Source organism: Martes martes, assembly GCF_963455335.1.
Source record: "Martes martes genome assembly, chromosome: 3".
Lineage (NCBI taxonomy): Eukaryota > Metazoa > Chordata > Mammalia > Carnivora > Mustelidae > Martes > Martes martes.
In genome coordinates this window covers 159121970-159138983 of record NC_137890.1, presented here as the reverse complement: position 1 = coordinate 159138983, position 17014 = coordinate 159121970, and the positions used below count along the sequence as shown (strand labels likewise).

The window sequence follows — 17014 nt, the reverse complement described above, 5'->3', positions numbered from 1 at the left end:
ATTTTACTCCTTTAATAGTATCTGGAACTTTCCATATTTTGTATAATGCTGATCTTCATATTTTTCCCTTCCAAGAAGCTGTGCTACGACTTATTGAACAAGATATTAAAAAGAAAATGAAACTCCTAAGTCTAAGTGGGAACCCCCAACATTGGGAAACTCTTTTCTACTTGCTACAAAGGAACCTTGATTTATAAATGTGGAGTTTGCCCCCCCACTAATGAACCATCTCAGCTATCATGGACGGCTGTGAGTTGCCAATAAATCTGAGTCTGGACAAAGCTGGACGAGCTGCACTTCCTTTTGATGTCTTTAGCAGCTACACAAGGGATTACGAATTCTTTTCTTATCTCTTCCACCATACAGGAAGGAGGAGCACTGTCACCAGAGGACTGGTCCACAAATGAAGAAAGATACATGAGAATTCTGCTTTTCCCTCCACTTGTTAACAGGATCATCCTGTCTGACAGGTCTCGGCTTTCTTACCTACCAGGGGTCCAAGAGAGGAATCTGGTCTGGATCTAGATATCTGACACCAGCCCATCACTTTCTCTGCCCAGAACAATGAGGCAGACGTCAACAAATGATCTTGGCATGCTCTTCCACATACCAGGGGGTAGCCTCGATGTCTGTAACACCGTAGACAAGGTTCTCCATTTCCAAAGTAAGCTATCTACACCCCAGGAGGTATGCGATAGAATCGCCTTGGCTGGGGATACAATACACTAGAATTTCTATGCATGGTTATTTTTATCTTCAAAAATATGAAATAAATTCAGCACGAATATAGAGATGGACACCAGCACCAGCTGGTCCACATGTCAGATGTGGAGCTAGAAGTCTCCTACAGGTAAGAATTCTGTGGTGAAAAGGAGGGGAGCCTAGGTGGCTCAGTTGGTTAAGCACCTGCCTTTGGCTCAGGTCGTGATCCCAGGGTCCTGGAATTGAGCCCAGCGTTACGCTTACCGCTCGGGGGGGTGTCTGGTTCTCCCTCTCCCTCTGCGCCTCCTCCTCCCCACTGTTCCTGCTCCTGATTTCTCTCTCACACTCTGTCTCTCTCTCAAATAGATAAATAAAATATTTTTGAAGAGAGAGAGAGAGAATAAAAAAGAGGAAAACTTGATGCAGACACCTCACTCACATGATCTCTCAGGTCATTAGAGCTCACATTTGCTCATCTCGGTGAATTTATGGGTCATATTATCTGGTTTTAACAAAAACCCAGCTGAGGTTCCTGCACACAAATGGCAGATTTTAGATAATAAAAAGAATGCACCATAAGCAGACAACAAGAAAATGACAAAGTTGATACACTCCCCTGCCCTCTCCTCTTGGTACGTCATCTTTTCCATCTCATTCTGGGGTGAAACTGATGATCTCATTGGGTCTAACAAGATTAGCTGAAAACCCTTACATCATCAAAGCCATCTGAGATTTGGTTTGACATCACTATTACTAAAGAAGAGCGTTGCCTAAATTAATAGTGATCATCGCAATGAAGATAGATATACAATACCATGTATTTCAGATTTAGCTCATTCTCCTAAGATTTCCATTTTGTATCTTTTTAAAAATACACATCATGTGTGAGTAACAAGTATATAGATTTAACCTACATATTCATAAATTTATAAAGATCACTAATGAATATTTATTTTGTTTAAACAGACATATGATTTTAAAAAGAAAAACTGTGTAAAGTCCGTAGCAGTGGATTTTAGTGAGTGAATAAACTAATGAGTGAATAAACTAATTGTTTCTTTGTTGCAATGGTCTCCAAATTCCCTTCCTTTGGCTCTTTTTCTCAATGACTCCAGCATACATACGACAGAATGAGTTATCTTCCTCCCCATTCTCTCTTTGCTGAGACGTGACTCTTAAAAAGGAGAAATGAAATCAAGATTCTATTGGCATAAGAATGACAGATGCAGCAGGTTTTTGCTATAGAAAAGAATCCATTTTTGTCATAAAGTTTGTCTTACAGAAGATTTATGTGCAGGGCCCGAAAGTCCCTGGAGCTCCCTGCCCCCCAAGCCAAATGCTCCTGAAGGGCCTGGAACCTTGGGAGAGTGTAGATGGGGCTGCAAGGAAGGGACAAAGAATAAAAGGGCTTTTGGAAACTTCTGGAATGAGAATGAGGAGGAGAGAATAGAGGAGAGAGGTTTTTATACATAACCAAGATGGGCTCCAAATGAGCTGGTGAGCTAACTGAGCAGAAAAGCAAACACATGTTTTGTACCATCCCATGAAGAGACTATCAGTAATGTCTTTGTGATGATGGACGTCTTTTCTGCCCTAACGAGTATTATGGGATAGCCAGATGGTGACATGTAAAAATTCCAGCACTGCTCATAAGTGGTAAGACACAAGTTTTAAAGAGAATGCATTAATCCATCAACGTGGGGCAGAAACTAATTTCGGTTGGATCTTTAGCTCACAAAGTAGCTTTCCTGTGTCTCAGGATGATATACTTCATTTATCCCCAGTACTTCCTGAGCAAATTATTTTTTAATTCCTGGATTTGGTTTATGAAGATGCCTGGTGACTCATAAACACCCATGTGACTAATGTCTCATTTAGAGATCTCAGTATGCACAGAGGCCCTGACATCATTTCTCTTGCCAAGAAATGAAGGTGTCATATTTTCAGGAAAAACAAAGAAATGAACAGCCAGCACACCAAGGAACACATCTGCACCTGTTGTCACAGTGGTTTTTATCATCTACTCACTAGGTAATAAGGAGTTGAGATACTCAGAGATACAATAAGAAATATCTATACAAATTTAAGAGCATAGTTTATGAGCTTTTTTATGATCTGGCTTATTTATTACCACTTTCACAACTATCTCTTTTGCTACCGTGATGTCTGTGGTTTACTGACCTTTCCATTCAAACCAAGGGGAGCTATATCTGAATAACAATGGTATTTTATTGACACAGCTCTGCTCTTGTGAAAAGCTGAAAGTACTTTATAAATATTTCTTTCAACTTGAAAGTAAGTTAAGGATCGCTGTTTCCATCTCAGATGAAGATATAAAACAAGACAAGTTCAAACCACCATTAGCAATGAAAGGACCGAACAACTGGGAGGATAAAGATGGCAAGTTGACCTTGGACATCCATGTCTTCTCCAAACCCCGCTAAACTGTCATAATGAACATTTTTAAGTCAGAACCACAAAAGGACAAAAATGAATGACAGAAGAGAAACAACTTATTAGAGCTTCCAACAGAGATCTGGAAACTTTAGGAAACCCAGTGAGTCTACACAGACACAGGCTCCAAACCAGGTATTATAAAACTGCTGTATCATGAAACTATGTATCTATGCATGTGTATGTATCATGTAACTATGAAACTCATGAATCATGTTTCTTATTTCTCAAATAGTTCCACAACTGGGAAGGAAAGTAGGAATTTTACTTAAAATTTACCTAAAATTTTACTCAGTACAAAATACCAAGAAATAAGAGTGTCCAGATTGAAAAGATACACAATTTTCCAAGTATAGGAATGAGGGGGGTAGAATTAATATCAAGGCACCTAGTCATGAAATTTCAGAGCACAAAGAACATAAAGAAAATCCCCAAACTTTTCAGAGAGTAGAGGGGGAAGAAAGTCACATGTAAAGGAACACCACTATCTGGATCAAATGGGATCAGATCCCTCAAGAGTAAAGGGTATAGTAGAAATCAATGGACACCACCTTCATAGCTTTAAGTAGAAATTACTTCCAATCTTCATTTCCATACCCAAACTTTCAAAAAGGTGAGCCTGGAATAAAGAAATTTTCAGACATACAAGGCACACAATTTTTACTTCTTGAACTCATGCTCCAGCATAACAAAGAAGGAAATCAAAAGGAGAAGAAGCAAACAGAGGAATATCCACCTCTAGGGAGAGAAGTCCCCAAGTCACAGCAGTGAGAATGGCCTAACGGCCAGTAATCTGTCAGGAGCGGGAGCACAACAGACTCTGAAAGAAGCTCAGGAGAATGTGATAAAGAATACGCTATCTCCGCAAGTGAGTGGTTGAGCTACACATGGATGGGTATATGCCGAATCAGAAAGTGCATATGAGGAAAATTAAGTATAAGTATATATAAAATAATGTCAAATCTAAAAATAGTAAGACTATGGATTCAAAAAATATTACACAAGAAAGGAAATAAAATCATGGCGCCTCGACCTACTCTTCAGTGATCACACAGATAGTAACTAAAATTTCAGAAGTAACTATGTTAGGAATATGGAGGGAGGGAAGTGGGTAGAGTTAGTATGGAGCTAAATCTTTATCTACCAAGCTAGCCAAAAGAGAGTACCTAAAATGGTAATAGCATAGCATTTGAAATAGGAAGATAAGCATGAGAAGAAACAGCTAAAATAATTACAGTTGGAGCAGGACTGGGGTGTGAGAGGGATGCGGGGGACACGTAAACAGTTTATGTTTCATTTTTCATTACAATTTGATAGGGTTTCTTTGGTGTTTTTTGTTTTGTTTTGTTTTCTTTTTTGGTGAATCCCTGCAGGTATTCCTTTGATATAGTTTTAAAACTTAAATCAGAAAAAAAATCACTTGCAAAGAAAGTCTAGGCTTATATGAGGTTATATTCAGTCTATATCTCCTGATGCTTCCGTATTTAATGAACATTTTCCATTTAACAAACAATAAATTAAACCAGTCCTTCCAGTAGCAGATGCACCCATGATGTAATATGCAAGTTCCTTCAGTGTAAAAAGTAAATAGAACACTGAAAAAAAAAATTACTTGACCAAAAATATGTAGAAAATATAAACTTGAAAATGTCTTTTAAACATTACCTTCTTACATTTACACACCAGATTTTAGCTTTAAGTTATCTTAACCTTGTAACCATCTCAAGCAAGATGTACAGTCTCTGCTGGAACCATAAAGTATATTACTAATACGTTTTCACCAACTTAATTGGTTTTCTGTGTGGTGTTTCTATAGGTTGCCCCACAAATGAAGTCTACCACAGAGGAACTATATTTTATCCAAGGAATTAATCCAGGAAAAGTTGTAAAATAATTAACATATTTCCCAAATAAATGAACCCTAAATTCAGATAATGATTCAACTAAATTTTCAGAACTAAACCAACAAATTGTTTCAAAGAGAAATGATCTAAACAGGAAGTCATGAGGGGAAAATAGCTTCATAATGAGAAAGTTCGCTCAGACACACACGTTATACTCATGATATTTTCCATATCATTTTCAAAATTATCCTTAAAGCTTTACTGAGGGAGGGGTGGCAAAACATTATTCCCCTTCCCTGTGGTAGAACTGTGGAATTTTTTACAAACTGAATTCATCTTTTTTTTTTTTAAATGTAATGTTAGTCACCATGCAGTATGTTATTAGTTTTTGATGTAGTGTTCCAAGATTCATTGCTTGCGTATAACACCCAGTACTCCACACAGTACATGCCCTCCCTATATGCAGGTGGAGTCCCACGACCAGGTGGGATTTATCCCTGGGATACAAGGGTGGTTCAACATTCGCAAATCAATCAATGTGATAGAACAAATTAATAAAAGAAGAGAGAAAAACCAACTGATCCTCTCAATTGATGCAGAAAAAACATTTGACAAAATACAGCATCCTTTTCTGATTAAAACTCTTCAGAGTATAGGGATAGAGGGAACACTCCTCAATTTCAAAATACTCATCTAACATGTCAACTATAAACTGTCAGGACGTAAACCTGTGATTCCACTCAAAATTTTATAATAGCTCGTCCTTTTCAGAAATTTTGATAAAGCAAAATAAAAAAAAATTTTGGCTCAACATAGGATCAAGATACTTCCACAGACCAATGCTCCTCATTTTTCTTTTTTTTTCTTTTTTTTTTTAAAGATTTTATTTATTTATTTGACAGACAGAGATCACAAGTAGGCAGAGAGGCAGGCAGAGAGAGAGGAAGGGAAGCAGGCTCCCCGCTGAGCAGAGAGCCCGATGCGGGGCTCGATCCCAGGACCCTGGGATCATGACCTGAGCCGAAGGCAGAGGCTTTAACCCACTGAGCCACCCAGGCGCCCCGCTCCTCATTTTTCTGTATTTTAAAGTGGCTTTTTGAATTCCAATGAAAGCATTTTCTTGGGCTCAAGAAATAACATAACCTAAACAACTGATAAACTGGGACCGTTATATTTCTTTTTGCTTAGGAATTTTGGCATCTATAGAATTCCTCATTTTTTTTTTTTTTAATATGGAAAGCTTCACGAATTTGCATGTCATCCTTGCACAGAGGCCATGCTAATCTTCTCTGTATCACTCCAATTTCAGTATATGTGCTGCCGAAGCAAGCACTAGAGTCCCTCATTTATAAAGAAACTATCTGTAATGGGCCAAGTAAGACTACCCCAAAATAGTAGGTCCTCTTCCCTGGAACCTGACACATTACCTTATAAGGAAAAGGGTCTTCGCTGATTTGATGAAGTTAAAAGTCTTGAGCTGGGGAGACTATCCTGGATTATCACAGGGGCACAAAATCCAACCACAAGTGGGGCACCTAGGTGGCTCGGTGTGTTAAGCCTCTGCCTTCGGCTCAGGTCATGATCTCAGGGTCCTGGGATCGAGCCCGGCATCGGGCTCTCTGCTCAGCAGGGAGCCTGCTTCCCCTCTCTCTCTGCCTACCTCTCTACTTGTGATCTCTGTCCGTCAAATAAATAAATAAAATCTTAAATAAATAAACAAATAAATAAATCCAACCACATGTTTCCTTACAAGAGAAAGGCAAAGGGGGCTTAGAAACGGGTGGAAGAGGAGGGGGTAGTGTGATTACACAGGCAGACACTGGAGTGATACGGTCACAAGCCAAGGGCTGCCTGCAGCACCATAAACTTCAAGAGGCAAGGAGCCAATTTTCTTCTACCACCTCCCAAAGAAGCTCCTGGACACCTTGACTTCTGCCCAGCAATACCTATCTTGGACTTCTGGCCCCCAAATGTGTGGAGAATAAATTTCCATTTTAACCACTGAGGTTGCCACTAAGCAGCCTGCCACATCATACTTGCAAATACATTTGAGTATTAAGGTTCACAATTATTAGGCTGGACACACCAGACCCGTCTGATACCGACCATGTCGCCAGCTAGACGGGAAAATGTCACTTTCCCTGAAGCTACGGAAATTTCGATTTGGCTGAAGAGAAGAAACAAATGTCTAAGTCAGGGTGACTTAGAAGAAGCTGTTTCCCAAAAAGATCCAATTAGAATGGAGTTTCTTCATTGTAAACTTTCATCCAAAGAAACATTTCCTCTTTAAAATGTATTATTAAAAACAAATTACCAATGTAGTATTTGTTCATTGTTGACAATTTAGAAAATGCAAAAGAAGAAAAAATAAATAAAAAGAAAATCACAAGCTTTACCCATAATCCTGCTATTCAGGGATCACTTCTGCTCATATTTCAGTATTTCACAAAAATAAAATCCCACTAGCATTTTGCAACCAGGTTTTTATTTCATTTAATACGTGATGAACATTTTCCACACCAGTATAATTTCCACAACATAATTTTTAATGACTGCATGTTTTCCATAGTGCTGTGGAGCAAAAATATTATAATATCTCTTCTAGGCACTTAGATTATTTTCCCATTTTTCACTAATGAATCTTTGCTGATCTCCCAACAGTTTCTGAAGACAAGAAGTAAAACAGGCAGTGACATCTGGAGATGCAGGAAGACGGAGTCTTGGACATGAGTCTGAAGGTTAAGCTTTAAAGCCATAACTGGTTCCCTAAAGTGCCCATTTTTTAGGCATAGCCCTCACAGTGTGGGGCACCAGGAAATAAATAGTTTGAAGGTGTCAAAGATCCCCAGAGAATACCTCAATGGGGCCAACAGCTCTACTGCCCCCACCACAGGGTAGAGAGACCCCATAAAGAAGCTTACCATCCCACTCAACAAGCACTCAGGCAAAAGGATAATCTATACTCTAAACACTTCGATAGGCTGAAGTGAAAACAATCCCTCATATGAAAAGATGTTAGTCATCAAATAACAAAAGTGAGCTCATGAAGGGTGAAAAGCTTTGCTGAAGCCACCACAGCTGTCAGTGGGAAGACCAAAGGACAGAATTCAAAGTCCTAAGTGGAGACTCACAGCCAAAAAGTTTACAACCACAAAGTATCCTCCGATGTTAGGCACCACAGCTTTGGCGTAAGCAGTGTGTATGTCAAACATATACACAGAGACCATTCTAGAAAAACATACGAGGGCCTCAGCCATCCCAGAGTGGTTTCCATTTTCTCCCCTCGATGCTTCCGAGACTGGAACAGGGTGGCCAGGAGAGTGGGCACCATGTATAGGATGAAATGACAGGAATAAGACGGAGGACAGTTTCAGTGCCTGGTGGGGAGGACCCTCCTCAGGTTCTCATAATGTTCCTTTTCTGGCGATTCTCCTTTCTCTCTGTGGTCCTCAAACATTAGAAGTGGGTACACACTTCCATGTGTAAGTGGGTGTGCCTACCTCGCTTCTTCCTCTTCTCACAGCCCCAGTATCCTTGAGGAACAAGACCTCTATGAAATTCCACCTCCATATAACAAGGTACCCTTTGGGTGTTGCCCACTGGTGGTCTCATAGAAACTTCAAATTTCAAACGCTTGAACTCATGACTTCTGAAATCCCACTTCTCTCTCTCTACCTTGAAGAATGGGTTGCCCAATTAGAAACCCGGAACGAAAGCCTGAAAAGGGGGCTCAAGATTTCTCCAATGAATGAGAACATTCCCCCCACCCCCACCCACGAGGAAGACGAAAGCCCGTCGGTGCAGAAGGCCAAACCACTGCTAGCTGATGGTCACTCAGGACTGTCTACACGGGGCCCTGGAGAGTAGCCGATTCTCAAACTGAGACTCATCTCATCTGTGCCCGAATATCTCCCGTATATATTCAAGAGGGCTGAGCTGGGCTGTAACACAGAAGGAAAGTACACCTCCCCTCCTCCCATCCCCCCACCGCTCTGCAACCTGAAGCTTTGCATTTGTTTCTACTGCCACTGCTCTTCCTACAGAATGTATTTGTCCGCCCTTAGGTCATTAAGCACTTTTTTTTTTTTTTTTTTTTTTTTTGTAGTGGACACCTTTGTTGCCTCTCTAGCATCTCCTTCCCTCTTCCCTCCAGTTGGAATTTGCAGACTCCAAAGTAAATACATTTCAATGACTTAAGTCAATTCCAGTTAGATTTTCTGTTATTTCAACCCAAAGGACCCCAAACCGTTGTTTACCTTCGTGCCCCTATTAACATCTGGGAAATCCTGAGAGCATGCATGCAGTGTATTCCTGCGGATGAAGAAAGAAATGAGAGAAGAAAGTTAAGGAGGAAGGGAGGGAAAGGAGAAGAAGAAACTGACAAAGAGTAAAAACTGCAGAAAAATAAAAGCTTGTCTCTTAAACAACAGATGTTAGCTCACACCAACTTTTACCTTTCAAGTAAATGTGCTTTGATTTGTTTACAGGAAAGTCTGAGAAAGAATAAAGAGAAAAAGGATTAGAATTAGACACCATTTACTCCAAATCTGGAGATTTACACTTTGGTTTGAACCAAAAGGTTTAAAGAGCTGATGAGGACTCCATGCTTGACTCTTAACTTCTTATGTTATTAGTCTTTATTTTATTTGTGTTCTGTCTCGATATCAAAAGCAGAAATGTATTTTGCAAGGAGAGAGTCTGCACAGTTAGCAGAACCGGACTCATGCCATGCCCAGATCACCTACACCAAGAAAAGGCCACAAAATGCATTCAATGAGGATGACGACACGGTATAATCAATGTTTCTCCCTCATGTGAGTGGGTAAAAGCAGGGGCCTTTGGCTAAAATGAAAAAAATAAAAATAAAAAACATGACTACATGACTAATTAAATACAAAACTGATCCAATAAGCACAAAAATATGTGTGAAATAGATACATGTGATGCTTATTTTAAATACAGTTAAATTCAAATAAGAGCCCTCATCCTAAGTAGGGCTGCTGGAATTCACTTCTAAGACTGGCCATCCTACATGGGCGTAAAATGGTAGGATCTGAGGACTGCCTGTAAAGCCTTCATTCAGCTCAGGAACCTCTCTGTCTCATGCAACTGGGATTCAGCCATGTCCTTCCTGAGAGCTAGTAACTACTGCGCTTACTTCGGAACGCACGAACCTCAAGAAGAGTAACAGGAAAATCATCCTGCTGTATGAATCACAAGTCCCTTCTTGGGAATTAGATTGTTTGATGGCTTCTGCCCTCACAATGGGGAACAGGACAGTGAGCATCTTAGATGGGACTTCACATGATGCAAAACCAGGTTGCCTCACTTGGGGGAAGGAGAGATTTGGCAGATGGGGTGTTCTGTAGGCGAGGAGGCCCTGGTGGGGCCCGGGATGAAGCATGAGGGGACAGAGGCAGCTTGATGCCCACCGAGCTGCAGAATGAAGAATGAACACAAGGGCACTTTCATCCTGAGCAATGAGAGAACCAGGGATGGGGGGGGGGGGAGGGGGGGTCCGGAAAGAAATATTATATGCTCAGTTAGCCCTCTGCACCACCAACTCCCAAAGCCTGTCTGGTGGTCGAGAAGAGCCAGACCTGGAGACCTGGAGACCAATCTCAGGATGCCAGCTGTCCCCAGCTGAGCAGGTGCAGAGGAAAGACAGCCAGGTAAACCAGAGCCAAGGCAGGCAGACTCAGATCCAAACAGGAGACCTATATAAGCAACTGCCGACTTTCCTGCCTTTCCTTCTTGCTTCTTTCCCCTCTTGTCTTCCCAGGTATGTGTCCTCCATGTCATCTTCCGTCTTCAACTCATCAGCATCCTTACACTCAAACTACCGCCATTCACAAACTTTGTGAAAGGTTTTAAATGAAAGATAAATGTTATAGCACGTGTTAGATCCCAATTATGTGTCAGCATCTTTGTTTCAGCGTTGCTGCTATTTATTTTGGTTTGAAACTATAAATGCCGTAAAGCTGGGGACCATCTCTGTGGAACAGAACACGGGCATCCAGGAGCTCAATGGACATTCCGTGTTTCATTTCCTATGCATGTTTTATAAAGGAATGTGACTTTTCATTGTGGACTCTCTCTCTCTCTCTGTTTTTCAAAAACCAAATTGGAAAGCCTGAGAGGTATATTAGGGATAAAATTATATGATAATTTTATTTATTTTTTTATTGTATTTTTTTTCAGTGTTCCAAAATTCCTTGTTTATGATACTTTTAGTACATGATCCCCAATCATTTCTGGGTTTTGTGAACCAAGACAAAATTCGAGTCCAATTAAATCAAGTAAATTTGAGCCTTGGACCTTTAGATGAGAGAATGCCTGAGATACAGTGATCTTAGTTCTGGCTGAACGAAGACGAAGAAACTGAGGCTCACAGAAGCAAAATGACTTGCTACAATCACATGACAGAGCCAGTTTTAAGAACTATCTTAGGACACATACGGGAGTCACTCAAGGTCATGAAGAGGGGTTGGAATCTAGTGGAGAGGAGCAGAGGCTACGGAGACAGACTGGTGAAGTTCAAATGCAGGCTTTGCCAGTTACTCACTGGATACTCTGGTACAGGAAAGAACCTCTCTATGCCTCAACTAACTCACCTGTGAAATGGGGCCAGAGATGGCCCTTGAACCACTGGATGGTCATGAGGACCCAGTGTTTCTATACCATGAAAAGGGCAGAGGAGAGTGCTTAATGCATTCCTAAACATCAGCTCTTTATCATTACCATCATTTCTGTATTATTAGTATTTTATCACTAATTATTACTATCATCAACATTACCCACCATTTCACAAAGGTTTTGAGAACTTTGGCAATTAGGCCCAGAAATGAGTCAATCCAACGAAGAACAGCGCCCCCTGTAGGACAAGGCGGCACCTACAGGCGCTGTAGGTAGGGCACACATTGGATGCCCAAATTACCCAGCGCAGTTCTTTCTTGGACGTCAGCCTCCTGGTCAGCTGCGACAAACCCATTTTAGTTCCAACCTCCACAGCCCTGGCCGATCTCCCGCCTCCCCAGGTGTGACTCCACTTAGGTCACTTACGTGGCTCTTCTCACACATCACTCTGCAGCTCAGGTTCTCAAGCTCCAGGCAGTGCCAGGGCCCCACGGTCATGTAAATTGCAGTCTAGTTTTTAAGTGCAGATTCTTTTCTGCCTGCTAAGCTGAGTGTCTGCATCAAAATCTCTGGGAAGAAGGTCCGGAAACCTGCCCTCTAGGGTTTTCTGATACACACACGAGTTTCAGCAGCCCTGGAGATTTATGGATTCAGGCGCTCGTCTATTCCTTCCACTTGACTACAGATTGCATTACCTGCAACGTCTGCCTTGATGTCTTTTTCCACAATTCCATGTACACAGAAGGTTTGCCATGACTATGAATTAAATAAACGTTTGCTAACAAGTCAAAGCCACCTAGGATTCTGTGGTGCAACCAGGATAAGCCAGGTATGATCAACCATGGTTGTTACTGCTGCAAAATCAGAAACAGCATCAGATACTCTGGAAATCTCCAACAAGAGCACGGGCAGGCGCATCCTAATGGTATGCACTGGGTTTTGCAGTGAAATAACTCCACTACAGGGGGAGAAAAAAAACAACAACAACGTGGCAGCAGTAGAGGAAAACACACACAAAGACCCAGCTGCCTACAACATGAATAGCCTGGCAGGGCAATCCCATCAGGACCCATAGAGAATACAGATCAGAGGGAGAGGCGAAATCCGACATGAACCAGAGCCTCAATGGTACTAACCATAACCCACTTTCAACTCCCTTTTCCTTTACTCGGCTCCCTCCTGCCTCTCTCCCTCCCCAAACCCACAGTTATGCAGGCAGCACTAGAGAGGTATTTACGGAAAAAGACCTAGCAGTGTGTGCATATGGAGGGTCCCGTCGGCTGGCCCCGCAGCTGGGCCTGGGCTACATTGTGCTCATTATTCCTGGCAGGCGTGAGCCCAAGAGAGAGCTCCTCCTTCTGCAGCTGGCATTTTGTGAACCAAGTTACTCCTAAGAATCAGAGAGGAAGCATTGCATTTTGTTTCTGTGGATGGTGGGGGGACCAAATGGGGAGGTCAGGACATCCTAAACAGAAATTTCAAGGCTCAAACATGGAACTTTTTTGTTGTTTCTTATCGAAAGAATGTGACTCTGAACACAAACATGAGATTGCCATTGAGAATTAAAGAATGTAACTCCAGGGCGTTTAAGTTAAAATATAACTGTATAAAGGGCATTATAGTACACAAGTTGAAGAAGGATACATTGGATGTTTTCTTCCTTCAAAGAGAATCATAAAACTGGAGTTGGCCCAGATCCCTGATTCCAGATCATGATTATCCACACCTGGAATCTCATTGTCAAGGTTTCTAGGGATGGCGAGTTCACAAACTTTCGATAGCCCAGTGGACTGCGTTTTATACCTTGAATGCCAAAGTTCTTCCCTGTGTCCCGGTGAAATCACTGATGATCTCCCTTGGTCTAGCTAGACCCACCGATGCCAGGGCAAACTCACTCTTGTCTGTGTGCTCTTCTGAACTCCTTTTGTATTTCCCAACATCCTTTTAGAGGTTAAATAAGCAAACACAACCTAATGCAATACACACAAAAAAATTACTCCATGAATCTCAAACCTTTTGCTCCTTTTAAGGAAAATGACAGGTTTTTATTCTCCTAGCAGTATTTCTTTCTCTCTAGCAAATATTTCTCTCTCTCTCTCTCTCTCTCTGTCTCACACACACACACAAACACACACACACACACACACATTTCTTCCATATCCCGATTGGATTGCTAGGTCTTTATTCTGTAACTGCATTTTCCCCCTCCTATTTAAACATACTCTGCAGCCTTTATCAAACAAAACTCTCCTCCTTTCACTTGTCCCTACTGACTTCATCTTGCTTTTGAGGGACCATTTTCCCCAATAGGAACAGAATTCAAAACGACTCTAGAACTCTCTAAAGTATGTATAACACAATTTGATCTCATATCACTTTCAAATTTAATGAGTATTTTTATAATTCTTTGTATCATCAATTCACCAAAAGCATCGCACACATGGGGACCGAAGGCCAGCTCTACGGATCCCCCGTCTCCAGTTGGAACAGAGCCTCTGGCAAGTGCTCTCTGGAAGCTGAAAGTTCACCTTAGCGTACTTACCATTTAAAAATCACTTTTTTTTTTTTTTTTTTTTGGATGGAGTCATATAACTAACTCTCTTGCCCAAATCTGACAGTTCCCCACAGTAATTAAAAGAAAGTCAAAACTCTTTGCCACTGAGATGACAAGGCTCATTCTATACCCAGACTCTTGCCTGACCATACCACGGGACACAATTTTCTCAACTTCTGGGTTCTACTGCCCATTCCTCTCCATTAAAAAGCACACATAGACCATCTCTGCCTCTGAGAATTAACACTCCCTGTCTCTTCTGCCTGAAAGATTCTTCCACAAGTTATTCCTGACTGGCTTTCTCAACAGCCAATGCTTGTTTTCCTGTACTCCCTACTCCCTCCTCCCTCCTCCCCAATTAGAAGTTAAACCCTACAAAGATGCTGGTGGGTGTTGCTCCCACTGTCCCCAGTGCTGGGCAGACACTGAGCACCCACTGGGTATTTGTGGGATGGATGAACATGTGTGGAATTCTGTGTACACAGCCATCACTCAAGATTTCTGTAGGCTCCAATCTGACCAAAGCGATGCAAGAATGGGAGAGGGGATGGAACATTCTGGCAAGAAAGACTTCCCTAACCTAGAAACGCAATAAGGAATCTGTCTACAAGATTATAATAGAAACCCACATGCAAACATAGATTTCTGTTTTATTTTATTTTCACTACTCAAAACAAATTTCTGCCCCTTAATTTTTTACTCCTCAAAAAAAGTAGCTAATGACAAGATATGCATAAACATATTTTCTTTGTCATTCCTGAACTGATTGCTTTATTCATCAATTCATGTAAAAAAGAATATCATGCAAGAAAGAACCCAAAAGCCTACCAAAATTATACATTCCACTTCTAGGTTTTCTTTAATGTCAGCATTACAGTTTACATAGATTTAAAAAAATGTTTTTTAATGGATTCTGAGGCGTGGATATTAGTATCAATTCTGAGAGAGGAAGCCAAACAAAAATGCAAAATAACCCCCAACGGAGAAGTACACTGTTGAGAAACTTGTTTTTTATTCTTTAAGATGTGTTTTATTTGGAGTGCAAATACAAAGGGAGGAAATATCACTAAGGATAGAACTTTTCTGGGGAGCCCCAAAGTTCCACAGGGCTACAGCAAATACAAGTGAGAAGACTATTTTATTCACACATACTAGAACTTATGTCTTTACCTGGAAACAATGGAGAGTGGTTGATTGCTAAAAATACAGCAGATATGGGTTCATCCCACCGTCACTCAACAAAGCTCATCAGTCATGTTACATTTTCATTCCTTTCAAAAGTCACCACTGGGAAACAAGTGTCCTAAGGCTACATGTCCTTTGGTCTGTCCCACCAAGAGAGCCCCTGCTAGACACATGCCACATACCTTACAGCCACTGTGAGTCCTGGTCTTCATCAGGGGCGTGGTGGTGCACAGCTCGATGGCCTCGGGCTCATGGAAGATGACTGCTGGGAGGGGCTCCTTTTTCAGTGTCAAGACATTCAGCTTGGACTTCAGCATGGTCTGAAAGTGCTAAGAAGCAAGGTAAATACATAAATAAGCAAGCCAACTACAGTTAAAGTTTTTGGCATTATACATGGCACAATTGCACATCAAACCCAGGAGGAAAATCTTTGTTTTATGAACTCTGTTTTACGAGGGGAGGTCAAGAGATACTTCAGAAAATGCAGGAAAAAGACAGCACTAATGTGACACCATGGGAGACGGCCAACCCCCACCATGAGACCACGGAAACATAGGGTAGCAGGAGAATCACCTAGGACCTTGCTCTGAGAAGTTCTTTCAAGGTGATTTATAGAGATAGAATCCTGGAGACTCCACCATGCCCATTTCAGCCAAATAAGGGAAGATGTTCAGGAGAGAATGTTAACAGAGCTATTGGAGGGTGGCGGGGGTGGAGTGGGATGCAGTCTAGAGCTAACAGAAAAGAAGACCCAGTGAAAAAGAACACAAGACTCCTGCTCTCCTTCCCCAGTTCTGCCATGCATTGGCTGAAGAACTTTAGGAAATTCACTACTTCTCAACAGACAATTTCATCTGCTGGACTCTAGGTAAATATCGATTTTATACCCAGCTCCCATTGTCACTGGTTGTAAAATACGCCCAGAATCCAACTATATTTAATTGCTTCTGTGTATACACCCAGTCCAGTCCCCATCTTGTTTGGTCTATCATAGCGTCTGGTCCAACCACTTCCAACTTTGTCCCAATGCAGAGTATTATCACAGCGCAGCCAAAGGGAGATTCAATCAATGCATTTCACCCCTTGTTTAAGACCCTCCCAAGCCTTCCCTTCTTCTCACAGAAAAATTCCAAGTCTCTTCCCTGTCCCTAGAGCTCATGCACCATTCAGGGACCTCTGCTTCTCTAACCTCATCTCCCACCCTTTACCCTCTCACTTGGATCCAGCCACCATGGCCTCTTTATTCTTCTGAGAATAAGGCAAAGACTCATGTGTCTTGGAACCTCTGAACATGCTACTCCTGCCCTAGTAACTGCCTGCCTGGTTTTCTGATCTTCTTGAGGACCTTGATCAAATGTCACCTTATGGGACTGTCCTTCTTGATCAACATCATGTAAAATAGCATATGTGTGCACACATTCACACAGACACGCACAGATGGCTTCATGGGCATGCAACCTGTTCCGTCACAACAGTGTCCCGTGCTCAGGAGGCTCCACGCTTGCTTTAATGCTCTTGGGTTAAAGTCAAAATCTTGAAATCCCTCATAACTGTACCTTTGAGCTTGCATTTCACAAGCGAAGTCCAATGAGATGGCAGTGTGCATACATGAATAGAGGAAATATACACAGTATGTGCA

At 41.6% G+C, this 17014-nt stretch overlaps 1 protein-coding gene across 2 annotated transcripts in view; it reads right to left on the bottom strand.

Annotated features, from left to right (window-relative positions):
* The window catches only part of PID1 (phosphotyrosine interaction domain containing 1), a 223359-nt gene that overhangs the window by 105235 nt on the left and 101110 nt on the right, over positions 1-17014 (bottom strand). For both annotated transcript variants that reach the window (XM_080799175.1, XM_080799176.1), the window contains exon 2: positions 15558-15704. In XM_080799175.1, the coding sequence (XP_080655301.1) occupies positions 15558-15704 (147 nt within the window). The remainder of the gene's footprint in view (positions 1-15557; positions 15705-17014) is intronic.